We start from the raw sequence: 25,651 nt of genomic DNA on the forward strand, positions 1-25,651 counted from the left end.
CTCTGCTGCTAACGCGACATGTAAGGGCTTCGGCCGAACAGGCCATTATTCGCACACGGAGAAGTGCCCAGCTTGGAGTGCCAAGTGCGAATCCTGCGGTCGGTATGGCCACTTCGAGAAGTGCTGCAAGTCATCGAAGCCGAAGCCCACGACGGGAAAGAAGAAACAGCACTCCACCTTCAACGTGGTTCGTTCACAGTCTCCACGCAATTCTCAGACGTTGAAGTAGCCACCGAGCCACATACGGAGGGTTCAGTCAACTGTGCGCCCCAGGGCCTCACCTTCTCCGACCATCGACCTTGTTGTCACACACGGTGACAAGTCTGGTCGCATAGAGATTTTTTTTTTTACGTCGTGGCCTATAGCGCCGGTAGGCTTCTTCCCGGTGAATCCTGATGGTCAGCCCAAGGCTTCTTCCCGGTGGGGCCTGATGGTCGGCCCAGCCCGTTCTGGCGCAGGCGGGTGTTTATAGTGGCGCCATCTTGCATTGGCTCATGCTGCCCTCCCGGAGCTCATCTTTAATCCCAGAATCTAGACTCCGGGTTGATAGGTGGTCTTCTGGACATCATGTGGGTAGTTTTAAGCCACTCGGCGGCGGCTGAAAAATCCCAGCTTGGTGGCACCGGGCGGGGATTGGACTCGCGTCGTCCTGAACGCGGCGCCGTCACGCTATCCATTCAGCCACCGCCTCCCCATATTCAGCCACCGCCTCCCCATTATTATTATTATTATTATTATTATTATTATTATTATTATTATTATTATTATTATTATTATTATCATTATTATTATTATTATACCCGACACTGGCGCCGACACCACTGTCATCGGACCACAGCATCTCAAGAGCCTCGGCCTCACCAAACAGGACCTTGGACTACCTCCCAACCTGTCTTATTACAATGCCGACGGTTCCAAGATGCCAGCTGCTGTGGACTCCTTCCAAGCAGAGCTGACGTATGACACCCTGTCATGCATGGGCTGGATAGACGTTCAGAGGTCCCTCAGTATACCTCCGCTGTCGTGGGAGCACTGCAGGGCACTAGGCATTGTGCCAAGGGACTTCCCGGAGCAGATTGTCGGAGCTAGGAGCACCGCCAACAGGGCAAGGGAGGCAACGAGGAGCCAGTCCTACGGAGCCATCCAGCACCGAGTGAGGACCTCCAATGCGCCAACCCCTCCCCCAGACGTGCAGCCACCGCTTACAATCAACAGTACCACGTCCCCCACGGCCGCAAGGGAGTACTTCTTGCGCGAGTACCCAGATGTTCTGATGAAGAAGGAGGACATACGGAACGCACCTCTGAAGGCGATGGGAGGCCTACCTATGCGGATCCACATGCGGGAGAACGCTCAACCCTTAGCGGTTCACACCTCACGGCTGATTCCCCTGGCCTTTCGTGATGCAGTGAATGCTGAGCTGACTCTGTGGCGGCTCAAGGTGTCATCACTCCAGCTGGAGACGACCCATCCCCTTGGTGCCACCCACTGGTTGTCGTCGCGAAGCCTAACGGAGGCGTCCGCATTACAACAGACCTATCGAAGCTGAACAACCAGGTGTCCCGCCCCGCGCATCCTTCGCCTACACCTTTCGCAGCAATACGTAGCGTGGATCCGAAGGCACGGTACTTCTCGACGCTGGATGCCCTCTGCGGTTACTGGCAGATCCCCCTAGCCGAGGAGGATCAGCCACTGACCACCTTCATCACTCCCTACGGACGCTTCCTTTACCTCCGAAGCCCAATGGGCTTTGCGGCCACAGGTGACGTCTACTGCCTCCGGGGAGACATCGCTCTACAGGGAGTGATGCAATGTGTGAAGGTGGTGGATGATATACTCCTCTACGATAAAGACTACCTTAGTCAGCTTCACCGTGTCAACGATGTTCTGGCCAGGTGTAGGACCCATGGCATCACATTGAACCCCGAGAAGCTTATCCTCGCCGCTTTGGAGGTGAACTTCTGAGGCTACCGGCTTTCTCATGAGGGCATCGCTGCAGACCCAGAGAAGGTCCGGGCTATCACGGACTTCCCGAAGCCAGCCAACCTCACAGACCTGAGGTCCTTCATGGGCCTTACCAACCAGCTGGCAGAGTTCACTCCTAATATTTCCTCTGCTGCTGCACCCCTCCGCCCGCTGATGAGCCCGAAGACTTCGTGTAGACTTCCGACCACGACCATGCCTTCCAGAGGGTCAAGGAAGCACTGGCTAGTCCACCTGTCCTTGCCGCCTTCGACCCGGCCCTACCTATCGTCTTGCAAACAGACGCCTCGCGACTGTATGGCATCGCATACGCCCTCCTGCAGGACCACGGTGGGGGACGGTTCCGACTTGTCCAGTGCGGTTCGCGCTTCCTGACGGACACCGAGACCCGCTACACCACCATCGAGTTGGAGCTGTTGGGCGTAGTGTGGGCTATGGCTAAATGCAAGTTCTACCTCGCCGACTTACAACACTTCGAGTTGGTGACAGACCACCGTCCACTGGTGCCCATCCTCAACAACTACTCCTTGGATGCCATTGAAAACCCTCGCCTGCTGTGGCTAAAGGAGAAGATTCCACCTTTCATCTTCACCGCCGTGTGGCGCTCGGTAAGGAGCTCCGTATCCTAGACGCTCTTTCCTGTGCTTCCGTGTGCCGTCCAACGCACGAGGATGACGTCCTGGATGTGGCAGCAGACCTCACCGTCAGGAGCATCGCCACCCTTCTGGCCGTGGAGTCCTTTGCTAGTGAGGTGATGGACGAACACCAAGACCCAGTACCCAAGAGCGACCTGGCACTTAAGGAACTTCGCTTGACGGCCCAGGTCGACCCATCTTACACTGAGCTCCTCCAGTGCGTGAAGAATGGCTTCCCCAGCGACCGTTTCGCCCTCCACACAACCCTGCGCCCGTATTGGAAAGTACGTGAGGACCTGTACTGTGATCAGAACCTCGTCTTGTACGGGGCTCGGGTGTTTGTCCCTGCGGCCCTTCGTCGCCGTGTGTTAGCCCCCTTGCACGACAGCCAGCGCGGGGCGAAGGCCACTAAGCGCCAGGCGAGGCAGGCTGTGTATTGGCCTGGCATCGACGCTGACATACTCAACACCGTCTGCGCCTACGAGCCGTGCCAGGTGATGCAGCCGAGTCAACAGAAGGAGCCGCTGCTGTGTGACGAAGGCCCCACCAGGCCCTTTGAGTCTGTGTCTGCCGATTTCTTTTCGGCAGCAGGGAAGTCCTTCCTTCTGGTCGTCGACCGATTCTCTGGGTGGCCTGTGGTGGTCTCCTGTGGAACAGACACGACGTCCGCCGCCATCATCCGCCACTTCCGCCACCTCTTCCGTGACTTGGGGGTGCCTGCACGTCTACGCACAGATGGTGGACCACAATTCACCAGTCGGGAGTTCACCGGGTTCCTGGAGCGTTGGGGAGTTCGCCACTCCGTGTTGACACCCCACTACCCACAGTCCAATGGCCACGCTGAGGCAGCTGTCAAGGCTATCAAGCACCTCATCTTGAAAGTGGCCCCCTCAGGAAACTTGGACTGTGAGGCGTTCGACAGAGGCCTCCTAGAGCTCCGGAACACTCCCAACCACGCCGGACGTTCACCTGCCCAGACTTTATTTGGCCACCCCCTCAGGTCCTGTGTCCCCGCCCACCGCAAAGCCTTCGCGGAGGAATGGCAGGCTAAGGCCGAAAGCTGTGACCGCCGAGCTGCCACACGTATCCGGGATGCAACGTCACGGTATGAGGAGCAGACCCGACCTCTTCCATCGCTGGCTCTGGATACAACGGTTCGTGTCCAGGACCCAGTCACGAAGCGCTGGGACAAGGTGGGCACGGTCATGGGCAAAGGTCGGTCCCGAGACTACCTCATCCGTATGCCCAGTGGCCGGACGTCATGAAGAAATCGCCGTTTCCTCCGGCCAACACCACCCCATCCCGAAGACCCGCAGCCCACACACAGATGGACCTGATCTGCCCCATCAACCTTCCCCGGGAAATGATATCCCTGGACCCACTCCACCTAGTCGTTCTATTAGGATCAATGCTAGGAGGAACGCTCAGGGCCTAGGCTGGCTCTGAGCGTGAAGGGGGGAGGGAGATGTAGGACACTCTACTTAGCAACAATGTTTGTTACTTGGCAAAACGGCAGCCGCGTTCCCGCCTCACGGAACAACGGCGCGTCAATCTGCACCCGGGCCTGTTTGTACTCACACGCTTCTCCGCTGTACTATCCTCTAGAAATAAGGACTTACTTAGAACTACAAAGTTGTTTGTCCTTTCCTGCTTACCTGTAAGGACACGGACTTAGACAGACTCGGCAACGAACTCACATAAATGACACTACTCAAATGGCTGTAAACCTTGCTATAAACTTAAAGGAAGGGTTAAGGCTTAGATTCAGGAATTACCAAGAAGGGCTAGCATGCCCTAGTTGGGGGGCTGGTGTAGTCTGCTTATGCCACCCACCACCACCTCGCTGTTGAATCCGTAAGTGCAAACAGCAATAATAAAAGGGTACAGCACGCACTAGTTTTTACAAATTACTACGGTTCCCAAGCAGTGGTTGGTATTTGACTTTATCACAACTGGGGTTTTTTTCCTTCATATTTCTAATTTCTTACCAATATGCGTCATTTACTATATTTTGTAATTTTTCTTGTCGAAATTTTATTACATACAAAAGAGAAGAACGCTAAGACATGCTTTACTAATCTGTAATTGTTGTAGTTCGTAATCATTTGATATCATTTGTCAGTATTAAAGCTCGTGTTTTCAGATAATCGTCACTGTTACACATGCACGTCACTAAAGTATTACCTTTAGGCTGTTCGTTATCTAAAGATACAGAAAAAAGATACATCTTATTGATGGGCGCCATTTACTTTACCTGGAAATTAGCAATACATTTTCTTCAAGGTAATTGTTTCTTTTGGACATATTGAAAAGAATCCTGTGGCTTTAGTTTATAGGAATTGGCTATTGAACGAGTAGATTTATTTACAAGTCAGGTAGAGGATGGATGGAACTGGTGTGCGATTGGATATGAGTGAGAACTTGTTTATGATTGGGTTATGTATTACTAGAACTTGTTTAGAAATTGGGTTGTGGATGAACAGAACTGGTTAAATTGGGTAGTGGATGAGAAAAAAAATAGAATATAAGTAGGGTAGTGAATGGAACGAACAAATCAAGTAGGTATGTAACTTGTTAATCAAAATGCGTTTGAAAACCTCACATTCATGGATGGGGAAAGCAGATGGTATATGACTTTCTTAGGAGCTACCACTTGTAGGCTGATTGGCCTCTTGTTGATTAATTATTCATATCACTGTTTAATAAAGTAAAAATAAATTAATAAGATTTGGAAGCATTCCCAAGAATCAAATATTGTATCAAATTAATTTCTTCGACAAAAAAAAGTATATTCAGGGCGAATCTAAGCCCAACATTCTAGACCTCTTCCTTACCTCTAATCCTTCTGCTTACTCTGTCAACCTGTTCTCTCCGTTGGGCTCCTCCGATCATAACCTTATTTCTGTATCCTGTCCTATCGCTCCTGTACATCCTCTGGACCCACCGAAGAGGCGATGCTTCTGGCATTTTGCTTCAGCTCGGTGGGACGACCTGAGGATGTACTTTTCCGATTTCCCGTGGAATGATTACTGCTTCCAGGAGAGAGACCCCTCTGTGTGTGCTCAGCGCATCACAGAGGTGATTGTGTCTGGAATGGAGGCATACATTCCACGTACTTTCTCTACTCCTCATGCTAAAAAGCCTTGGTTTAATCATGCTTGTTCTCGTGCTATTAAAGACAGAGGCAGCTCACAAAAGGTTCCAGAGCCTTCGAACTCCCGCTAACTTTGATCTTTACATTTCAGCCCGGAATCGTGTCAAATCTATTCTCCGACTTACCAAAACTTCTTTCATTAATAGAAAATGTCAACACTTTGCTTCTTCTAATTCTTCCCGTGACTTCTGGCATCTAGCCAAAAATATCTCCTCCAATTTCACTTCTTCCTTTTTCCCTCCTCTCCTTAACCCTGACGGCAGCACTGCCGTCTCATCTGTCTCTAAAGCTGAACTCTTCGCTCTAACTTTCTGTAAGAACTCCACCCTGGACGATTCTGGGCATATTCCTCCTATTCATCCCCCCTCTGACTCCTTTATGCCTGTTATTAAGATTCTTCCAAATGATGTTTTCTATGCACTCTCTGGCCTCAACTCTCAGAAGGCTTATGGACCTGATGGAGTGCCTCCTATTGTCCTTAAAAACTGTGCTTCTGTGCTGACACCCTGCCTGGTCAAACTCTTTCGTCTCTGCCTATCAACATCTATCTTTCCTTCCTGCTGGAAGTATGCCTTTGTACAGCCTATGCCTAAGAAGGGTGACCGTTCCAATCCCTCAAACTACCGCCCTATAGCTTTACTTTCCTGTCTATCTAATGCTTTTGAATCAATCCTTAACCGGAAGATTCAAAAGCACCTTTCCACTTCTAACCTTCTATCTGATCGCCAGTATGGATTCCGCAAGGGCCGTTCTACTGGCGATCTTCTTGCTCTCTTGACTGACTCTTGGTCATCCTTTCTTAGCCGTTTCGGTGAAACTTTCTCTGTTGCGCTAGACATATCAAAAAACTTCGATAGAGTCTGGCACCAGTCTTTGCTTTCTAAACTGTCTTCTTTCGGATTCTATCCCTCTCTCTGTTCCTTTATCTCCAGTTTCCTTTCCGGCCGTTCTATCTCTGCGGTGGTAGACGGTCACTGCTCTTCCACTAAACCTTTCAACAGTGGCGTTCCACAGGGCTCTGTCCTATCACCCACTCTCTTCCTGTTATTCATCAATGATCTTCTTTCCATAACAATCTGTCCTGCCCACTCATACGCCGACGACTCCACTCTGCATTATTCAACTTCTTTCAATAGAAGACCCTCTCAACAGGAAGTACACGACTCCAGACTTAACCTCAGACCTTGCTATCATTTCCGATTGGGGCAGAAGGAACCTTGTGTCCTTCAATGCCTCAAAAACTCAATTTCTCCACCTAACAACTCGACACAATCTTCCAAACACCTATCCCTTATTCTTCGACAACACTCAGCTGTCACCGTCTTCAACACTAAACATCCTCGGTCTATCCTTAACTCAAAATCTCAACTGGAAACTTCATATCTCCTCTCTCACTAAATCAGCTTCCTCGAGGTTGGGCGTTCTGTATCGTCTCCGCCAGTTCTTCTCCCCCGCGCAGTTGCTATCCATATACAGGGGCCTTGTCCGCCCTCGTATGGAGTATGCATCTCACGTGTGGGGAGGCTCCACTCACACAGCTCTTCTGAACAGAGTGGAGTCTAAGGCTCTTCGTCTCATCAGCTCTCCTCCTCCTACTGATAGTCTTCTACCTCTTAAATTCCGCCGCGATGTTGCCTCTCTTTCTATCTTCTATCGATATTTCCACGCTGACTGCTCTTCTGAACTTGCTAACTGCATGCCTCCCCCCTTCCCGCGGCCCCGCTGCACACGACTTTCTACTCATGCTCATCCCTATACTGTCCAAACCCCTTATGCAAGAGTTAACCAGCATCTTCACTCTTTCATCCCTCACGCTGGTAAACTCTGGAACAATCTTCCTTTATCTGTATTTCCTCCTGCCTACGACTTGAACTCTTTCAAAAGGAGGGTATCAGGACACCTCTCCTCCTGAAATTGACCTTTCTTTCGGCCACCTCTTTTGATTCTATTTTGGGAGCAGCGAGTAGCGGATAAAATATAAGATTTTGTAACCGTATAATAATAATAAAATAATAATAACAATAATAATAATAATAATAATAATAATAATAATAATAATAATAATGATAATAATAATGTTAATATCAAACTATTAATTACAATACTAATCACAATAACTATCAACAAATATATTATTAAAAAACTTTTTTTTTTTAAATACGCTGATAGTCAGCATAAAGTGTGATAATTTATATTATTGTTACAATAAATGAAGAGAAAAATATATTGTACACGAGGCAACAAGGAATACAACAACAACAGACAATGTAATGATGTCAGTAATAGTAATAATGCTAAAAGTAATAAAAATAATAATATTACTAATAACAATTATAATCAGTGTAATAATAATACTAATAATTATCAAAGTACTACTACTACTACTACTACTACTAATAATAATAATAATAATAATAATAATAATAATAATAATAATAATAATTACAATAACAATAGCAATAATAATAATATTAATAACAATAATAGTAATAATAATTATAGTAATAATGATATTGATAATAATAATAATAATAATAATAATAATAATAATAATAATAATAATAAAGGTGTTGGTTGTATTACTGGTAGTGGTAGTAGTAGTTGTGAAGTTTAGAAGTAGCAGTAGTAGTGGTAGTAATAGTAGGAGAAGTGGTAGTAATGGTAGTAGTAGTAGTGGTAATAGTAGTAGTGGTAGTTGTAGTAGTGGTAGTAGTAGTAGAAGTGGTAGTAGTATTAGTAGTAGTAGTAGTAGCAGTAGTAGCACTAGTAGTAGTAGTGGTAGTAGTAGTAGCGGCATCACAAACTCGCAAAATCTGGCAGAGTCTGAATTCGAGAACTCACTCCGAATCACAGCCTCCTTGACTGGATATATTATCAACCAAAATGAAAGGGGAGAAGACAACCCTCAAGATACTAGGTCACTAAGGAATGAAATCTCCATAAACAGAGAAGAAAAACAGAGACACTCTGAGTGACCTAATGAGAGAACTCCCAGAAGACACAAGGAGGAGGACAGACATTGCACAGGAAGTGGGCGCTTCAAACTGGCTAACCACACTACCTATCAGGGCAAAAGGCTTCAACCTAAACAAGAAAGAATTCACTGATGCCCTTGCCCTGAGGTATGGCTGGCCAGTGGATGGGCTCCCGAACATGTGTAACTGTGGCTCACCCTTCAAGCAAAACCATGCTATGACATGCAAGAGAGGAGGTTTCGTCTGCATGAGACATGATGAAGTGAGAGACGTAACAGCTCAAATGCTGAAAGAAGTCTGTCACGACGTGACTGTGGAACCCATGCTGTTCCCTCTGCAAGGCGAACACCTCGCCAGACGCACTGCTAATGTTTCAAACGAAGCACGAGTGGATGTTAGCGCCAGAGGGTTTTGGACTCGTTGACAAAGGGCATATTTTGACATAAGGATCTTTGATCCCATGGCCCATTGCCACAGAGACCTGACCCTTGATGCAACCCACAGAAGAAACGATCAAGAGAAGAACAGAGCATATGAAGAAAGAATACAGAATGTGGACCAGGGCTCCTTCATCCCATTATATATATGTATATAGTATTCACGACGTCAGGAGGGATGGGACCAAGGTCGGAGAGCTTCTACGCAAGACTCGCCGAAACACTGGCGGATAAGAAACAGCAGCCGAGAAGCAGTGTGGTCGTCTGGATGAGATGCAGGCTGTCCTTCTCCCTCCTGAGATCAGTCTTGGTCTGCCTGATAGGAACCAGGTCATCTGCACCCAAAACCACCCACATTGCCGACCTGGACTTTGAGGCGACGGTGGTTGATAGTCGTATCAACCACAAGCTCTGTTAGCTTAAGAACAATATGTTTAGTAAGGTTTGTAATACTAAATAAAGATGGTTGTCGGCCACAGTCATTGGCGGGGTGGGGCCAATTAATTGCTTTGTGAAAGGATATGAAAAAAGATACCGCTCACAACGCAACTCTAATGGATGGAGGCCCGTTTGATTGTAGTAGTGGTAGTAGTAGTAGTGGTAGTAGTAGTGATAGTAGTAGTGGTAGTAGTAGTAGTGGTAGTAGTAGTAGTGGTAGTAGTAGTAATGGTAGTAGTAGTGGTAGCAGTAGTGGTAGTTAGTACTAGCTGTAGTGGTAGTAGTGGAAGTAGTAACAAATGAAGCAGTAGTAGTAAAAACATTAGCAGTACTTATAGTAGTATACATACTAAACATTATAATTACAGCGATTACGTACAAAAAAATCTACTAATCACAACCAAGCTATACACAATCTAACTGTAGTTGAGTAGTAACTTTTTTACATCCAATTAATAAATGATACTGCAAAAATTTTCTCTTGGGAAGTCATTGAACGATACCTGTTTTTTTTTCGTACGTACTGGATATGACCCCACCCCCTTCATTTACTTGAACATTACGTTTATGTATATAAATGCAGCTAATTCTGTCAGTACGTGGAAGCTAAGAAAAGAAAAATCAGAGCTACAAAAGTAAAAATGTTCGCTGTGTGAAATTTTAAAGCACAAAAGGTGAAATGGCTGGACCAGAATACGTTACTGGCTGTGATGGACGGGCGGTGGGCGGAATGGGTAGGGTGGGGGTATTTGGGGAGTGAGGAGAGACTGGAAATGACGGCACACATTCATCACTGCTTCAACGCCCGCTGTTGAACACTCTTCAGCAGCGACAAGTAGCGGTAATTCTCCTTTCCGTGCCTTTGTCTATAATCTGCTTAACACACCTGACCTCACTCCGATATAAATCCTAACTGCATGCCAGAGCTTCGGTAGTTTCGTGTTTACTATTTTATTCTATAGGATGAGGCCACGCAGCCGAACCGTAAATGGGACAAAAGGCCGACCAGATGCCATTTGACTCGCATAAGGAGAGAGGAAAAACGGATAATGCATTCCTCTGGCTGACACTCCCGTAAACACGTGAGCAGCATATCAGCAATGCAGCTAGTCTCACAGCGGGGGAAAAGTGTAATTTTGTTTCACTTTTTAGCAGTTTTGTTTTTCATTTCTCCCTTTTTTTTTTCCTTTCAGTCATCGAAACACTTTCTATAATTTGTTGGTGGTAACATAAAAAGGTGAGACGACAATGTGGCTCGGAGGTGTGTGTGTGTGTGTGTGTGTGTGTGTGTGTGTGTGTGTGTGTTTGTTTGAGTGTGTGTATGTGTGTGTAATATTGATATTGATAGAGAACATTTTTTTTGTTTGTTATAGTTGTTGTTGTTGTTGTTGTGTTGATCTTTTTGCTACTGCTTTTGCTCTTTGTTTTTATTGATGGTAGTGGCAATGATGATGGCGGTGGCTGTGGTGATGGTGGCAGTGGTGGTGGTTGGGGTGGTGGTAATGATATGGGTGGTAGTGGTTAGTTGCAATAGTGGGTGTGGAGGTGGTGAACAAGGGAGTGATAGTGGTGATAATAGTGTTGGCATTATTAAAGGGAAGTGATGGTGGCGCTGGCCTGATTGATGGAAATTATTCGCATTGATGTTTTCACTGAATTCATGATTCCATTTTTGTATTTGGCAATATTAATTATTCAAGCCGACTTTCAATTCAGGTAATTTACATATCCATAACGGTATTCAGTAATCTAAAATACATTACTAGGCATGTACACACATTGGAATAAAAAAATATAAATAAAATATATTTCCCAACAAAATTGTAAATCTCATACTTTCAACAGTTTCCAATGCTGCCTTATAATTCTGTAATATTAAACATGTGAAAAGATTTTCAAACATCATTTTAGAAAATAAAAACTGCATATTTGCTGTACAAGTGCACACCCTAACTTATAAACGACTGCAATTCTATGCCCATATACTGAAAATTTTTGGATACAACATTTTCTTATTAAGAATCTTCAATATATATATATATATATATATATATAGATATATATATATATATATATATATATATATATATATTTATATATATATATATATATATATATATATGTATATCTATATATATATATATATATATATATATATATATATATATATATATATATATATATATATATATATATATATATATATCGTTAGGATAATGTTGTTCCTATCTGTTGCAGAAAAATGCTGGTGTATATGCGTGTTCGGTAGTGGTTGAGTCGCCAACGCATCGGATGTGGTGTGTGCCTGGGCCGTCCCTTCGACTGCAGTAATGGATAAGAATGATCACTGTTCCTACTTTAACTGTAACGTTTAGAGAAAAAGAGCATGATGATGTAACACGATACGCATACTCCGGTAAAACCTTAATTTCAAATACCAAAGCTAATAATGAGGGGTTAATGTTAGCGTGAACATTGTACATAAAACTAAACTCATTATATTACCCATATTTCTTTTAAATTACTGGCACGCATTCTGCATAAGATAAGATGATCATAATTATTCCTGATGAGTATACTGCAGAGTAATGACGAATAATTATGTGAATTACAACCTCCCTAGCACACACAAAAACACACAGGCACACACATAAATACATTCACACGTATACACATACATAAGCACACACACATATACACAGAAGTACACCCATACACACACACACACACACACACACACACACACACACACACACACACACACACACACACACACACACACACACACACACACAAATGATGAATTAAACGAAGGGGTACCCAAAAGTAGACAGGAATTTCCGGTGTTTAACTGTGGAGAACATGAGGAGGTTCAAGCAAGGAGGATTCACAAGCTTAAGGATACGTTGGAATAATGTGAATATGGAGGGAAGACATATTAAACATGACCTAAATGAATAATGAAAGCTACACATGGAGTCATACAACTATGTAAGCAAACACACACACACACACACACACACACACGATATATACCAGTAGGTAAGCACACACACACACACACACACACACACACACACACACACACACACGGCCCGGTAGCTCAGTGGTTAGAGCGTCTGCCCCACAACCAGAAGGACCGGGGTTCGATTCCCCGACCGGGTGAAGATAAGTTGGGTTTATCTTCTTTCACGTGTAGCCCCTGTTCACCTAGCAGTGAACAGGTACGCGACGTAAGGCGAGGAGTTGTGACCTCGTTTTCGCGGTGTGTTGTGTGTGAGTGGTCTAAGTCCTCCCCAAAGATCGGTCACTGAGCTCAGAGCTCCTTCCGTAGGGGAACGGCTGGCTGTCTCGAAAGATACCCGCAGCAGACCAAGAGGTGAATTACACACACACACATACACGAGATATATAACTATGGCAGCAAACACACACACACACACACACACACACACACGAGATATACAACTATGTAAGCAAACACACACACACACACACACACACACACACACACACACACACGAGATATACAACTATGTAAGCAAACACACACACACACACACACACACACACACACACACACACACACACACACACACATCTCATTGATCACAACCACCTCACGTCAAACCAATAATTATTATGCGTCCTTCTTTGCTTAATTTCATAAGGAAAAGATTACCGACGTTACAATCATTACAGTAGCCTATGTCCTGACGTTGGAAGGGGATGGGGGGAGTTGTGCTGTACTCTAAGGAGACAGTGCGCCAGTTTTCACTTGGTTGACATGTTGGAGGGAGAGGATGACTATTTGCAGATAAGAAAGACCCCTCGACTCACCACTCCACTGACCCGCCTCTTAACTTCGTTTCTACCTGTTTTCCTGACTACTTACGTGCCTGTCTGCCTCAAGTCATGCTGCTTTGAAGAGATTATCTGTTAGCTTGACTGTTTTCCTAGAAGAACAAGAACAAGAAGAACAAAAAACAGGACCAGAACCGGAGTATGAACATGAACATGAAGAAGAAAAAGAACAAAAACAAGAAAAACAAGAAGAAAACGAAAAAGAATAAGAACAAGAATAACAAGAAAAAAAAAGAAATAGAAGAAAAAGAACAAGAAGAACAAGAAGTAGTAATCGAAGAATAAAAAGAAAAAGATGAAGAAAGAAGAAGAAAAGAAGAAGAAGAGCAAAAAAAGAAAAGAAGAATAAAATGAAGAACAAAATGAAAAAAATGAGAAAAAAAGAATAAAAAAAAGAAAAGAAAAATAATAATAAGAAGAAGAAGAAAGAGGATGAGGAGGATGATGAGGAAGAGGAGGAAGAGGAGAAAAAGTAGTAGTAATAGTAGTAGTAGTAGTAGTTGTAGTATTGGTGGTAGCGAGTGTTCTTAGTGCTAGTAGGTTCGCGGATAGAGAAACTTATATCCGCCAGGGTTACTTTATTTGGACAAACTCATACAGGTCGTGGACACAGACAAAACACAAAGAAAAGGTGTTTGTGTGTATGTGCGTTTGTGTGAATGTTGTCTGTGTTGCTTACTTACTGCAGTCCGTCGCATCCGATGACGACTTTCATTTCTTCCTAGGATGATGCGATGAAAGATGAGGTGTTACTGTAGTTGGAGCTCCCGCCGTCACCAGTCCAATCCTTGAGTTGCACACCTTCCCACAGGTTGGACATGTCCACTGGGGGTTCGGTGCTACAGGGGGTTCTCTACTGACATGGCGCCGTTGTCTTTTTAGTGCACGTTGGGTTGTGCGATTCTGTTCCATGACAGCAACCCCTTGCTTGATCTTTGCCCTCCAGGTGGTGCGATTGTTTGCGAGAGTCTCCAGGTTGGAGGGCGTCATCATGCATTTCTTTAATGCCAATTTTAAGTGATCCTTAAACCTCTTTTTGGGGCCACCAGGTCTTCGGTGGCTGTTTTGCAGTTGCCCATATAGTATTTTTCTTGTCTGTGTAGGTTAACATTTAAGTATTGGTGTATGTGTGGAACAATGTGTATGAGTAGACAACAAGAGGACATGGACGGACAGTCAGAGATAAACGAGTACAAGAAAAGTTAACAATGAAGACGCAACAAGACAGACGGAGAGACAATGGAAATACACTTCATGAGTTTGCGCTTGCAGCGCTATATTTTCTTAGTGTCACTGAGGGGAAGGAGCACGCACTTTGAGCGGTGACTGCTACAGATACTCCCCCCCCAGTGACTTCAAAGAAGGAACGATATCTTCCTGGCGCGGGGATGATGCGACACAGACGGTGTTGCTTCGGCGACGGAGAGTTGGGGCGCCTGGTCTGGGGCCAGCAGGTATGCCGGCTTGACCCTGTCTATGGAGACCGCGTCCTGAGAACCATGTTTGTCGATCGTGACAGTCTTTCTAGTCCGTCTCAGGACGCGGTAGGGTACTTGGTAGGGCTGCTGCAGGGGCCGCCGGACGGAATCCACACGCACGAAGACGTGGGTGCAAGTGTCAGGGTCCTGGTTGACGAAGGTCTTCTTCGAGGAAGAGCGAGGCTGCACCGGCTGAAGGCTCCTCATGGCACCTTTGAGGCTGGCGGCGAAGTCCTGGACGCCGCAGGGGGCGGTGTCAGGTGTGGGCGCTAAAAGTTCGCCTGGGAGCCGGAGGTTGATGCCGTAAACTAGTTCAGCCGAGGAGTGGTGCAGGTCTTCCTTCAGGGAGGACCTGATGCCGAGGAGGACCAAGGGAAGAGCCAGGGACCAGTTGTCGTGTTGGGTGGAGGCCATGAGGGAGGACTTCAGCTGCCGATGGAAGCGCTCGACCATGCCGTTAGCCTGCGGGTGATAGCTTGGCGTTCTGTAGCGGCGGATACCGAGGAGGGTCATAACTTTTTTCCACACGTTAGCCTCGAACTGGCCGCCGCGGTCTGAGGTGAGGCTGAGAGGGACGCCGAACCTGGAGACCCAAGTAGCGATGAAGGCGTGGGCGACGGCGTCCGTAGTGATGTCAGCGATGGGGGCGGCCTTGGGCCAGCGTGTGAAACGATCCACGCAGGTGAGGATGTAGCGGTGGCCTGCGGAGGGTGGCAGGGTACCAACAAGGTCTATGTGGACATGGTCGAACCTCTCCGTGACGGGCGTGAAGATGCCGGGTGGAGAGTGAGTGTGTCGCGTCACCTTGGAGGCTTGGCAGTCGGTGCAGGTTTTGGTCCACAGTCTGACGTCTTTGTTAATTCCCTCCCAAATGAAGCGGGACGTCATCAGGCGCTGCGAGGCTCGAATGCCAGGGTGAGAAAGGTCGTGAAGCTAACGGAAGGCCTGGTAGCGGTGTCGCTGTGGCAGATAGGGACGGACGGTGGCTGTGGAGACGTCAGCGTAGAGAGTGACCTTGGTGCATGGGAGTGTGATTTTCTTCACTTTAAGCGCCGGGTTGTTCAGAAGCTTCCCCAGCTCTGCGTCGCCGGACTGATTGGCGGCTATGGCGGCGTAATCAAGTGAAGAGGACGTCACAGCGGTAATGTTGCGGGAGAGGGCGTCAGCTGGAGCGTTGTCTGCACCTTTGATGTACCGGATGTCAGTGGTGAACTGCGAGATGTAGTCCATGTGGCAAAGTTGACGTGGTGTATAAGAGTCTTTGTTCCTCAGGAAGGTAGTAGTGAGGGGCTTGTGGTCGGTGAACACGTGGAAACGACGGCCTTCAATAAAGTAGCGGAAACGTTTGACAGCCTTGAAGATGGCGAGAAGTTCCCGGTCGTAAGCGCTGTACTTGGCTTCAGACTTGGAAAGCTTACGGGAGAAGAAGGTAATCGGCTTCCAGGCGTTGTCGACGAACTGTTGTAGGACAGCACCAGTCCCAATGTCGGAAGCGTCTGTTGCTATGGAGATCTCCGCGTCATGGGTAGGGAAGGACAGCATGACTGTGTCGCTGAGGGCCTTCTTGGCAGCGAGAAAGGCCGCGTCAGCGTCCGGAGTCCAGACGAGAGTGACAGACTGGCCACGCTTGCAGGGCCTCACCATGGCGTAGAGGGGCTGGAGCATGAGAGAGCAGTGTGGGACGAAGCGGTTGTAGAAGTTAACCATACCCAGGAATTCCTTGAGTTGGCGCTGGGTGGACGGCTTCGGGAACTGCTGGATGGCTTCAGTCCTCGAGTTGATCTGTACTCCGTAGTCTTGCAAGCGGGTGAGGACTTGGTGAAGGTGCTGTTTGTGAGAGGCTTCATCCGGGCTAGCGATGAGTAGGTCTATGTAGGCGAAGCAGAAGGGTAAGCCGCGGAGAACTTCGTCGATGAAGCGTTGAAAGGTCTGGGCCGCGTTCATGAGTCCAAACGGCATCCTGACGTATTCAAAGAGACCGAAGGGCGTGATGACGGCAGTCTTCGGTATGTCGTCAGGATGGACTAGAATCTGGTGAAAGGCCTTAACGAGGTCTACACGTGAGAAGATGGTGGAACCAGTAAATTGGGACGAGAATTCCTGGATGTTTGGCACCGGGTATCTGTCCATCTTAGTGCGTGAGTTAAGGGCACGGTAGTCTCCACAGGGACGTATGTCGCCGTTCTTCTTGGGGACGACGTGGAGGGCTGATGACCAGTTGCTGCTGCTGGGCCGTACAATACCTTGACGCAACAGAGATTCGAACTCGGCCTTGGCTTGACGGTAGCGTTCAGGAGCTAAGCGACGGGCCTTGGCGTGTACTGGAGATCCTGTAGTCTCGATGTGATGCGTAACGTGGTGTTTGACGGGCACGCTAGCTGAATAGGGCTGTGTCAGCGTGGGGAAGGACTTGAGCAGGGCAGCGAACTGGTGGTCCTTGTGAACGACGGCGAGTTGCGAGCTGTCACCTGGTGCTGGTTGTGCATTGGAGAAGATGGAAGTGAGCGGGTCAACCAACCTCCATCCTTTGACGTCGACTAAGAGGTTGAAGTGCCTTAGGAAGTCTGCTCCGAGGATTGCCTGCGAGACGTTCCCGACGTAGAAGGTCCATTCGAAGCAACGTCGTAGGTAAAGGTCCACTTGCATGGTGTGTCGCGAGTAGACAGGTATTTTGGTACCGTTGGCGGCGTACAGGTGCAAGAGTGGCGGTAGAGTTCGCTGACTGGCGGTTGCTGGGATAATACTGACATCAGCGCCGGTGTCAATCAGGAACTTGGTGTTGGAACGGCAGTCATGAAGGTGGAGCAGCGCCGAGGATTGGCGACAAGCGCTATGCTGCACTAGTGCTCGCCCTTGGAATTTGACGCCTTGTAAGTGCACGGGGTGGTACACCTCGTGGCTTTCTCGCCGAACTTGTGGTGGTACCAACAGAGTCCTGGGCTCCTCGAACGGGAGCGGCGCCGGCGTCGGTGAGGAGTGGGGGAGCGAGAGCGGCGGCGGTCTAGCCGCTCCTCAAGAGAGGTGACTTTCGTCGCAAGCAGGGAGACTTGTTTAACGAGTTCGTCAAATTGAGTGGTCCCTTGGGAAGCGACGGAAGACACTGAAGAAGTTAGCGGTCCAGGTAGAGTCGCCATGAATTCGTCTGCTAACTTGGCGATGGCGTCGGGCTTCAGGTCGTCCTTAACGCTGAAGAGGCTGCGCTGGACAGCAGGGGGCAGACGTTGGTAAAAAAGCTGTTTGAACAAATCGGGGTCGAAAGTCTGGTACTTGTCGCCGAGCAGCTGCTTCATGCGGCGTAGGAGGTATGTCGGTTTCTCATTACCCAGCTCTTCTTTGGAGAGAAGTTCACGGAGGCGGGTGGCGACAGAAGACTGAAGGCGTTGGAGTAGGGCAGTCTTCAGGTCTTCATAGGCATGGTCGGAGTTGGAGGCTGAGGCGATGACGTCGGAGACTTGTGGAAGGACGTCGGCGGGTAGGAGGCTAACAGCGTGAGTGTACAGAGTAAGGCTGTTAGTAATTTTGGAGGTCTGGAATCCGCACTCCAAAATCGCGAACCATATGGACGGATCCTGTGAGCAGAAGGGCGGCGCTTTGAAGGACACCGCCGTCGCAGCGGAAGAGTTGTCGTCGTCAGGCATGAAGTTGAACGGTGTGGAGTAGATTGGCAGAGGCGCTGGCGTAAAACGGGCCAGGTGCCACGGCAGTCAGAGAGTGCGTCGAGGGAACTGCGTGGGAAGGCGCTAGATGCCAGCGTGCCAGGGGCCACAGCAGGTTAAGGAGTGAGGGGCGCTAGCATGTGCCAGGGGCCGCGGCAGTCCGTGAGAGTAGAACGAACTGCGTGTACTATAGGCGCTGGCACGTGCTAGGGGCCTCTGTGGCTCGGGGAGCGAACCAGTGTCCAAAAAGGCACTGTAACACAACACTGTACGCTTAGTAGGTAACACTGTGACACTAACTGTTGCTGGGGACTTGCTGCACTGAACTGTTGATGGGCACACTGCACTGTACACAAAGATCCACAGGTGTAGGATAATCCAAGAGGGCGGTGGTAGATCCAGGAGGCGGTGGTTAATCCAGGGGGCAGCTAGTAATCCCAGTGGGGTGTCACACTGTGTTTGCGTGTCTCTCGGAGTCTGTGTGGTGTGTGGTGGCGTGTACACTGAGTGTGTGGCACTGTGTGTCTTAGTAATGTGTCGCACTGTGTTTGAGTGTTCACTGAGTCTGTGTGCGTGTCTCAGTCGCCGTACCAGCGGAAAGACAAGGAGCACCAGGGGGCACAGAAGGTGCCTGAAGGGGGCACAAAGGGTGCCTGGAGGAGGCGCTGAAGGTGCCTGGAAGAGGCGCAGAAGGCGCCTGGGGACGGGGCACAGAGGGTGCCTGGAGGAGGGCACAGAGGGTGCCTGGAGGAGGGCACAGAGGGTGCCTGGAGGAGGCGCAGAAGGCGCCTGGGAACGGGGCACAGAGGGTGCCTGGAGGGGGCACAGAGGGTGTCTGGAGGGGGCACAGAGGGTGCCTGGAGGAGGCGCAGAAGGCGCCTGGAGGAGGGCACAGAGGGTGCCTGGAGGAGGGCACAGAGGGTGCCTGGGGGAGGACGGGGGAGAAACCCTGAAGGTGGCAACTACGCCCACGGCGTAATGCTTCTCCCGGCCTGAGTGCTCAATCTCACGAACTCCAAGTGGAGGTGAAACTTTTTGCCCCAGGAGAGGGCGGACGAATGGACAAGTTACCCTGCCCCAGGTCCTCCACTCTGGGAGAGAGTGCCCTTAAAACGGCACCGGTTATAAGCCACCTTGAACCTTAGCAACACTCCGGGGTCACCAATTGTTGGTGGTCGCGAGTGTTCTAAATGCTAGTAGGTTCGCGGATAGAGAAACTCATATCCGCCAGTTTTACTTTATTTGGGGGGGGGGGGAAAGATTGCTCCCTCTTGCAAGAGGGAGCACGGACCTTTGCCAAAAGCGGCCCGTAGCAGGGAGCCGACAGATCAACTTGATCGGCGATCGAAATCTAGCCGACCAAGTCGGTCTGTCGACGAGGACTGGCGTGTCTCTGACTTTATTTGGACAAACTCATACAGGTCGTGGACACAAACAAAACACAAAGAAAAGGTGTTTGTGTGTATGTGCGTTTGTGTGAATGTTGTCTGTGTAGGCTAACATTTAAGTGATGGTGTATGTGTGGAACAATGTGTATAAGTGGACAACAAGAGGACATGACGGACAGTCAGAGATAAACGAGTACAAGAAAAGTTAACAAGGAAGACGCGACAAGGCAGACAGAGACAATGGAAATACACTTAATGAGTTTGCGCTTGCAGCGCTTCATTTTCTTAGTGTCACTGAGGGGAAGGAGCACGCAGTTTGAGCGGTGACTGCTACAGTAGGAGGAGGAGGAGGAGGAGGAATAGGAGAAGAAAGTAGTGATGTTTTTTTGTGCATGGTGGCATTTGCTCTGAAGAAACGAGATAAGACGCGGCATTGGTAAACAGTAAACAAAAGAGACATTAAAATGTATAACCTGCTACGATAAGATATTTTTTGTTCTAAAGGCCTTCATAGTTGTCACCTAACGATTACTTTTCCCAACCCTCTTTGCTTTTTTTTCAGGAGGTTTCCCATTCTTCCCTAATCTGTTCAGCTCATACAAAGATACTGATATCCCTTCATTTCATATTTGTTTCACATTACTTTCTAAAGAGCTTTCCCCATGATCCCAAACCTTTCGACCTCCCTCTTCAGCTCATACATAGATTCTGCTGTACCTAAGTTACATACTTATTTCATGTTTCTCTCTAAAGCTCTCCCATTCTGCTCTCTATCGCACAATACTTCTCTGCATCTTATACATAGAGTTTAATGTCTCTGAATTTCATGATTTTATGCTTGGTCTTGTCACAGAACCAAAACTTAGCGAAACCAAACCAGACCCACCCCACGTTAACATAACATAACATGGCATGGCATGACATCGTGCCAAATACGTGTTTGCTTCTCTATCCCAGAACCATTTATTAGGCGACCCACATAATTGTTCCTCCCTATTTCTGTCAACATTGCTGCTCTAGAAGCTCAGTGTGGGATGTAGTCAGACTGTAAGCACACTTTATGAACACACAGTCGTCCTACTCTTGGTTCCAATTTTCCAGCAGCTCGCACATGACGTCACATGATTTCACTTCAAGCACTCTACCAGTATAGGCTCCTTGGTCCCGCTATCATTACCTTACGTTCTTTTTGTCAAAAATTATCCCTTTATTTTTATTTTCTCCATGAGAAGCCACGTTCCTAGAGGTAAATCTCTAAAATCATAGAGGAACTGTGTGACGTCATCATCTTGCGCGTGGGACGACTGTGTATTCTTAGACTTATTCTGCGTATCTATGTATCTACTGGCCCTTCCGTTCGTTTTAAGTGGTTAGAACTCCTAGGTACGAATCCGCGGCCCTGGTCAGTCGGCGTGCAACCCACCTTACTGTTCATTATCCCTTTTGGGGTGGTCGATAAATGGGTACCTAGGTAAACCTACGGGAAGTAGTAACCCAAATGTCACGGAGTGTGTGTCCCGAGATAAAAGGCTCAAGAGCCAATGTGACGGAGATGAGTACAGAGGCTACGCGCTGCCTTAACGTACCTCCCCTTCTTTAACTTTACTGATTAATGCTATAAAATCGTTTCCACACCATGCTTGTATATATTCCGAAACCTGGGTATTCGGTTGAGTTACGCGATGATTTGACTGACCAGCCAACCACGAAGCGTCACACTAAATATGCACGCCAAGCGAAGCGACTCCATGAAGAAAGCCCTAGCAATTATCTCACCTTGAAACAACAACAAAAAAAGGATTTCAGCAATGCCATACACATGTGCGTGTTCTTTCAACGCTCAGGGTCGCTGGGTGTTTCTCAATGCAATCTATATGGAAAGCTTTGAGTTTCATCCCAATTGCGGATTCTCGATTGGAGGATCAAGATCTACCAACCAGCAGGAGAAAACCCAAGAGAGGCCACCCTGATGCGTTCTCCGATACTGATGCATCAAGGAGACATGGACGACAGGTGAAAATACATGTTTACCTCTTGGCATCAAGATTTAGAAGTCTTCGTGAAAATATGATGAGCTAACATGAATACCAGACAAGGAACTAGTAAACAAAAAAGAAATTTTGATATACATCATGGAGGAAATTCAAGCACGAAGGTCACACACACACACACACACACACACACACACACACACACACACACACACACACACACACACACACACACACACACACACACACACACATCTTTGCTTTTCGAACTACCATCATTCGGATCCTATCCTTCTCTCTGTACTTTTATCCCCAGTTTCCTTTCTGGCCAATCTCTCTCTGCCGTGGGAGACGGTCACTGTTCTATCCATAAACCTATTAACAGTGGTGTCCCGCAGGGCTCTGCTCCATCCTCCACTCTCTTTCTATTGTTCATTAATGATTTTCTTTCCAAAACTAACAGCCCTATCCACCCCTACGAAGATGATTCTACTCTGCATTACTCGACATCTTTCAACACAAGATCCACGCTTCAGGAATTACATGATTTTAGGCTGGACGCTGCAGAACGCTTAACCTCAGATCTTACTGTCATTTCTGATTGGAGAAGAAGGAATTTGGTGTCCTTCAAGGCCTCAAAAACTCGTTTTCTTCACCTATGAACTCGACACAATCTTCCGGACACCTATCCCCTATTCTTCGACAACACACAGCCGTCACCTTCTTTTTCAATGAATACTCTCGGTCCATCCTTAACCCAAAATATTAACTGGAAACTTCATATCTCCTCTCTGGCGTTGTGTATCGTCGCCGCTAGTTCTTTTTCCCTCCCAGATGTTGTTCATATACAGGGTCTTGTCCGCCTTCGTATGGAGTATGCATCTCATGTGTGAGGGGCTCTACACACACAGCTCTGCTAGACAGAGTGAAATCAAAGACTTTTCGTCTCATCAATTACCCCCATTTTACTAGCAGTCTTCTAACTCTTAAATTCCGCCGCAGTACTGCATATCTTTCTGTTTTCTATTTTTACTTTCATGCTGACTGCCCTTCTGAAGTTGCTATTTAAATGCCTGCCCCCCTCCCACGGCCCGCTGCAGACGACTTTCTACCCTTGCATATTCATTCTTTTTTCCCTTCCGCTGGGAAGCTCGGAAACAGCCTTCCTTCGTCTGTATTTCCTCCTGCTTACGACTTGAACTCTTTCAAGAGGAGAGTATCAGGACACCTCTCCTCCCGAAATTGATCTCGCTTTTGGCCACTCAGTTTTTTTGTTTTGTTTTTCCATTGCCGGAGCAACATTTAGCGGGCTTTTTTGTTGCTGACTTTGTTTTTGCCCTTGAGCTGCCTCCCTTGCTGTAAAAATAACGCACAACTCGGCAGTGAAGTAATTAGCGCTCTCACTTCACGGCAAAGAGATCCAGGGTTCGATTCCCAGATGGAGTGGAGACGGATGGGCGGTTTCATAAGATCCTTGCCCCTGTCCACATTGCAGGTGCCAGGTATCAGTCGAAGGGTGTGTCGTGCCTCCCAGGTGTGTGTGAATATGAGGTTTCAGTCCACCCAGATCCATAACACGTAAACAAGTTAATCAAGGGAAGATACTGGCTGACAATCGTGAGTCTAGCGCTTGGCGAGACCATGGTGAATTACACACACACACACACACACACACACACACACACACACACACACACACACACACACACACACACACACACACACACACACACACACACACACACACACACACACACACACACACACACCACACCACACACACACACACACACACACACACACACACACACACACACACACACACACACACACACACACACACACACACACACACACACACACACACACACACACACACACACCACACACACACACACACACACACACACACACACACACACACACACACACACACACACACACACACACACACACACACACACACACACACACACACACACACACACACACACACACACACACACACACACACACACACACACACACACACACACACACACACACACACACACACCACACCACACACACACACACACACACACACACACACACACACACACACACACACACACACACACACCACACCACACCACACACACACACACACACACACACACACACACACACACACACACACACACACACACACACACACACACACACACACACACACACACTAACGCCACTCTTTGGGATTTTGGCTCACCTTTCACCTGAATTGACACACTACACTCTCCTCCCACCACCCTCCCTCCCACACCTCATCACAACTCATTGTATTGTATGCCTCTATTTTTGTGTACTGTAAACTCTCAGCCGAAAGGCTGTCAAAATAAAATATTTTTATTATTATTATCAATATATGGTAACGTAACACTCACCAGAGTCACCGTCAGGGTGTGGCACGGGCGAGCCCTGGTTGATGGATAGACTGCCACCGGGCGTGCCGCAGCGGCCGCTTATTCCCGCTGACCCCACACGCATGCCAGATCCATTGGACAGCTGCAGCGGCGGGCCCGGCGAGTCCTCATCCGTCACCACAACCGAGGGGCGCGAAGGCGTCGATCCCCGCCCTCGACGAGGGTTGAAAATGGTGGCGATAGAGGGCCGCCTGGCCCCGGCGTCTTCACTCATGGTGCCGCTGGCCGGATCGTGCTCCCTTAGGATTCCTGACCCATGGCGGCCCTGGACACCTTCACGGCGGGCTGCTGTGTCTCAGAGGGTGTGCTGATGGCCCATCATGGTCAATGGCGCCAGGCAGCGCCTGTTGTCTGAAGTCACGGGCTCGTTTTCACACCTGTGAAAATAAAATGTGAAACTAAGGCGCTGGTAAAGACCGCTTTGTGGTTAGGACAAAAAGGTCAGGTTATTTGGAAAATGCGGCAGATACCCTTGAAACGCCTCACTGAACTATAGTATTCAGTTGTTATACATAACCACGCACAATTTTTATAAATAGATAGAGGTAAATGATTGGATAGACATATAGAGATACAGATAGATAGATAGATAGATAGATAGATAAAAAAGATTGATTGACAGATTAATATAGAAAGATTGACAGATAGATAGACATGGTGAGAGAGGGACAGAGTATGTACGCAGTGAACGTTTTGCATTGTTACTTGTTGCAGTTTTCTTTATATTGATTTTTATGTTATTAGTGGCAAAGGCCTTATAAATGTATATGATCTTGGTTACTAGCAGTGTTCTTATTCTTATTTTCTTATTCCTTTTCTTGTTATTATCATTAACACTATTATTATTATTATTATTATTATTATTATTATTAGTAGTAGTAGTAGTAGTAGTAGTAGTAGTAGTAGTAGTAGTAGTAGTATTTGTAGCATTATTTTTATTATTATTATTATTATTATTATTATTAGTAGTAGTAGTAGTAGTAGTAGTAGTAGTAGTAGTAGTAGTAGTAGTAGTAGTAGTAGTAGTAACAGTAGTAGCAGCAATAGTAGTAGTGGTAGTAGAAGTAGGCCAATGAATTGCTTTGTGAAAGAAAAATATGAGAAAAGATACCTCTCACAACGCAACTCTAATGGACGGAGGCCGTAGTAGTAGTAGTAGTAGTAGTAGTAGTAGGAGGAGGAGGAGGAGG

The 25,651-nt window shown here is 47.5% G+C and overlaps 1 protein-coding gene and 1 long non-coding RNA gene across 3 annotated transcripts in view; one reads left to right on the forward strand and one right to left on the reverse strand.

Annotated features, from left to right (window-relative positions):
- The window catches only part of LOC127003800 (uncharacterized), a 30,586-nt gene extending 6,019 nt beyond the window's left edge, over nucleotides 1–24,567 (forward strand). The window contains exons 2-3 of the long non-coding RNA XR_007757407.1: nucleotides 11,861–11,949; nucleotides 24,438–24,567. This is a non-coding gene — a long non-coding RNA (uncharacterized LOC127003800). The remainder of the gene's footprint in view (nucleotides 1–11,860; nucleotides 11,950–24,437) is intronic.
- Nucleotides 1–25,172, reverse strand: part of LOC127003789 (putative thiamine transporter SLC35F3) — a 209,000-nt gene extending 183,828 nt beyond the window's left edge. Inside the window, exon 1 of one of the 2 annotated variants that reach the window (XM_050870847.1) lies at nucleotides 24,423–25,172. In XM_050870847.1, coding sequence (XP_050726804.1) covers nucleotides 24,423–24,675 — 253 coding nt within the window. In that variant the 5' untranslated portion in view covers nucleotides 24,676–25,172. The remainder of the gene's footprint in view (nucleotides 1–24,422) is intronic. The other variant, XM_050870840.1, reaches the window with a different exon arrangement.
- Between the last annotated feature and the right edge of the window lie 479 nt (nucleotides 25,173–25,651).

The sequence above is a fragment of the Eriocheir sinensis genome, chromosome 3, assembly GCF_024679095.1.
Source record: "Eriocheir sinensis breed Jianghai 21 chromosome 3, ASM2467909v1, whole genome shotgun sequence".
Taxonomy (NCBI): Eukaryota; Metazoa; Arthropoda; class Malacostraca; order Decapoda; family Varunidae; genus Eriocheir; species Eriocheir sinensis.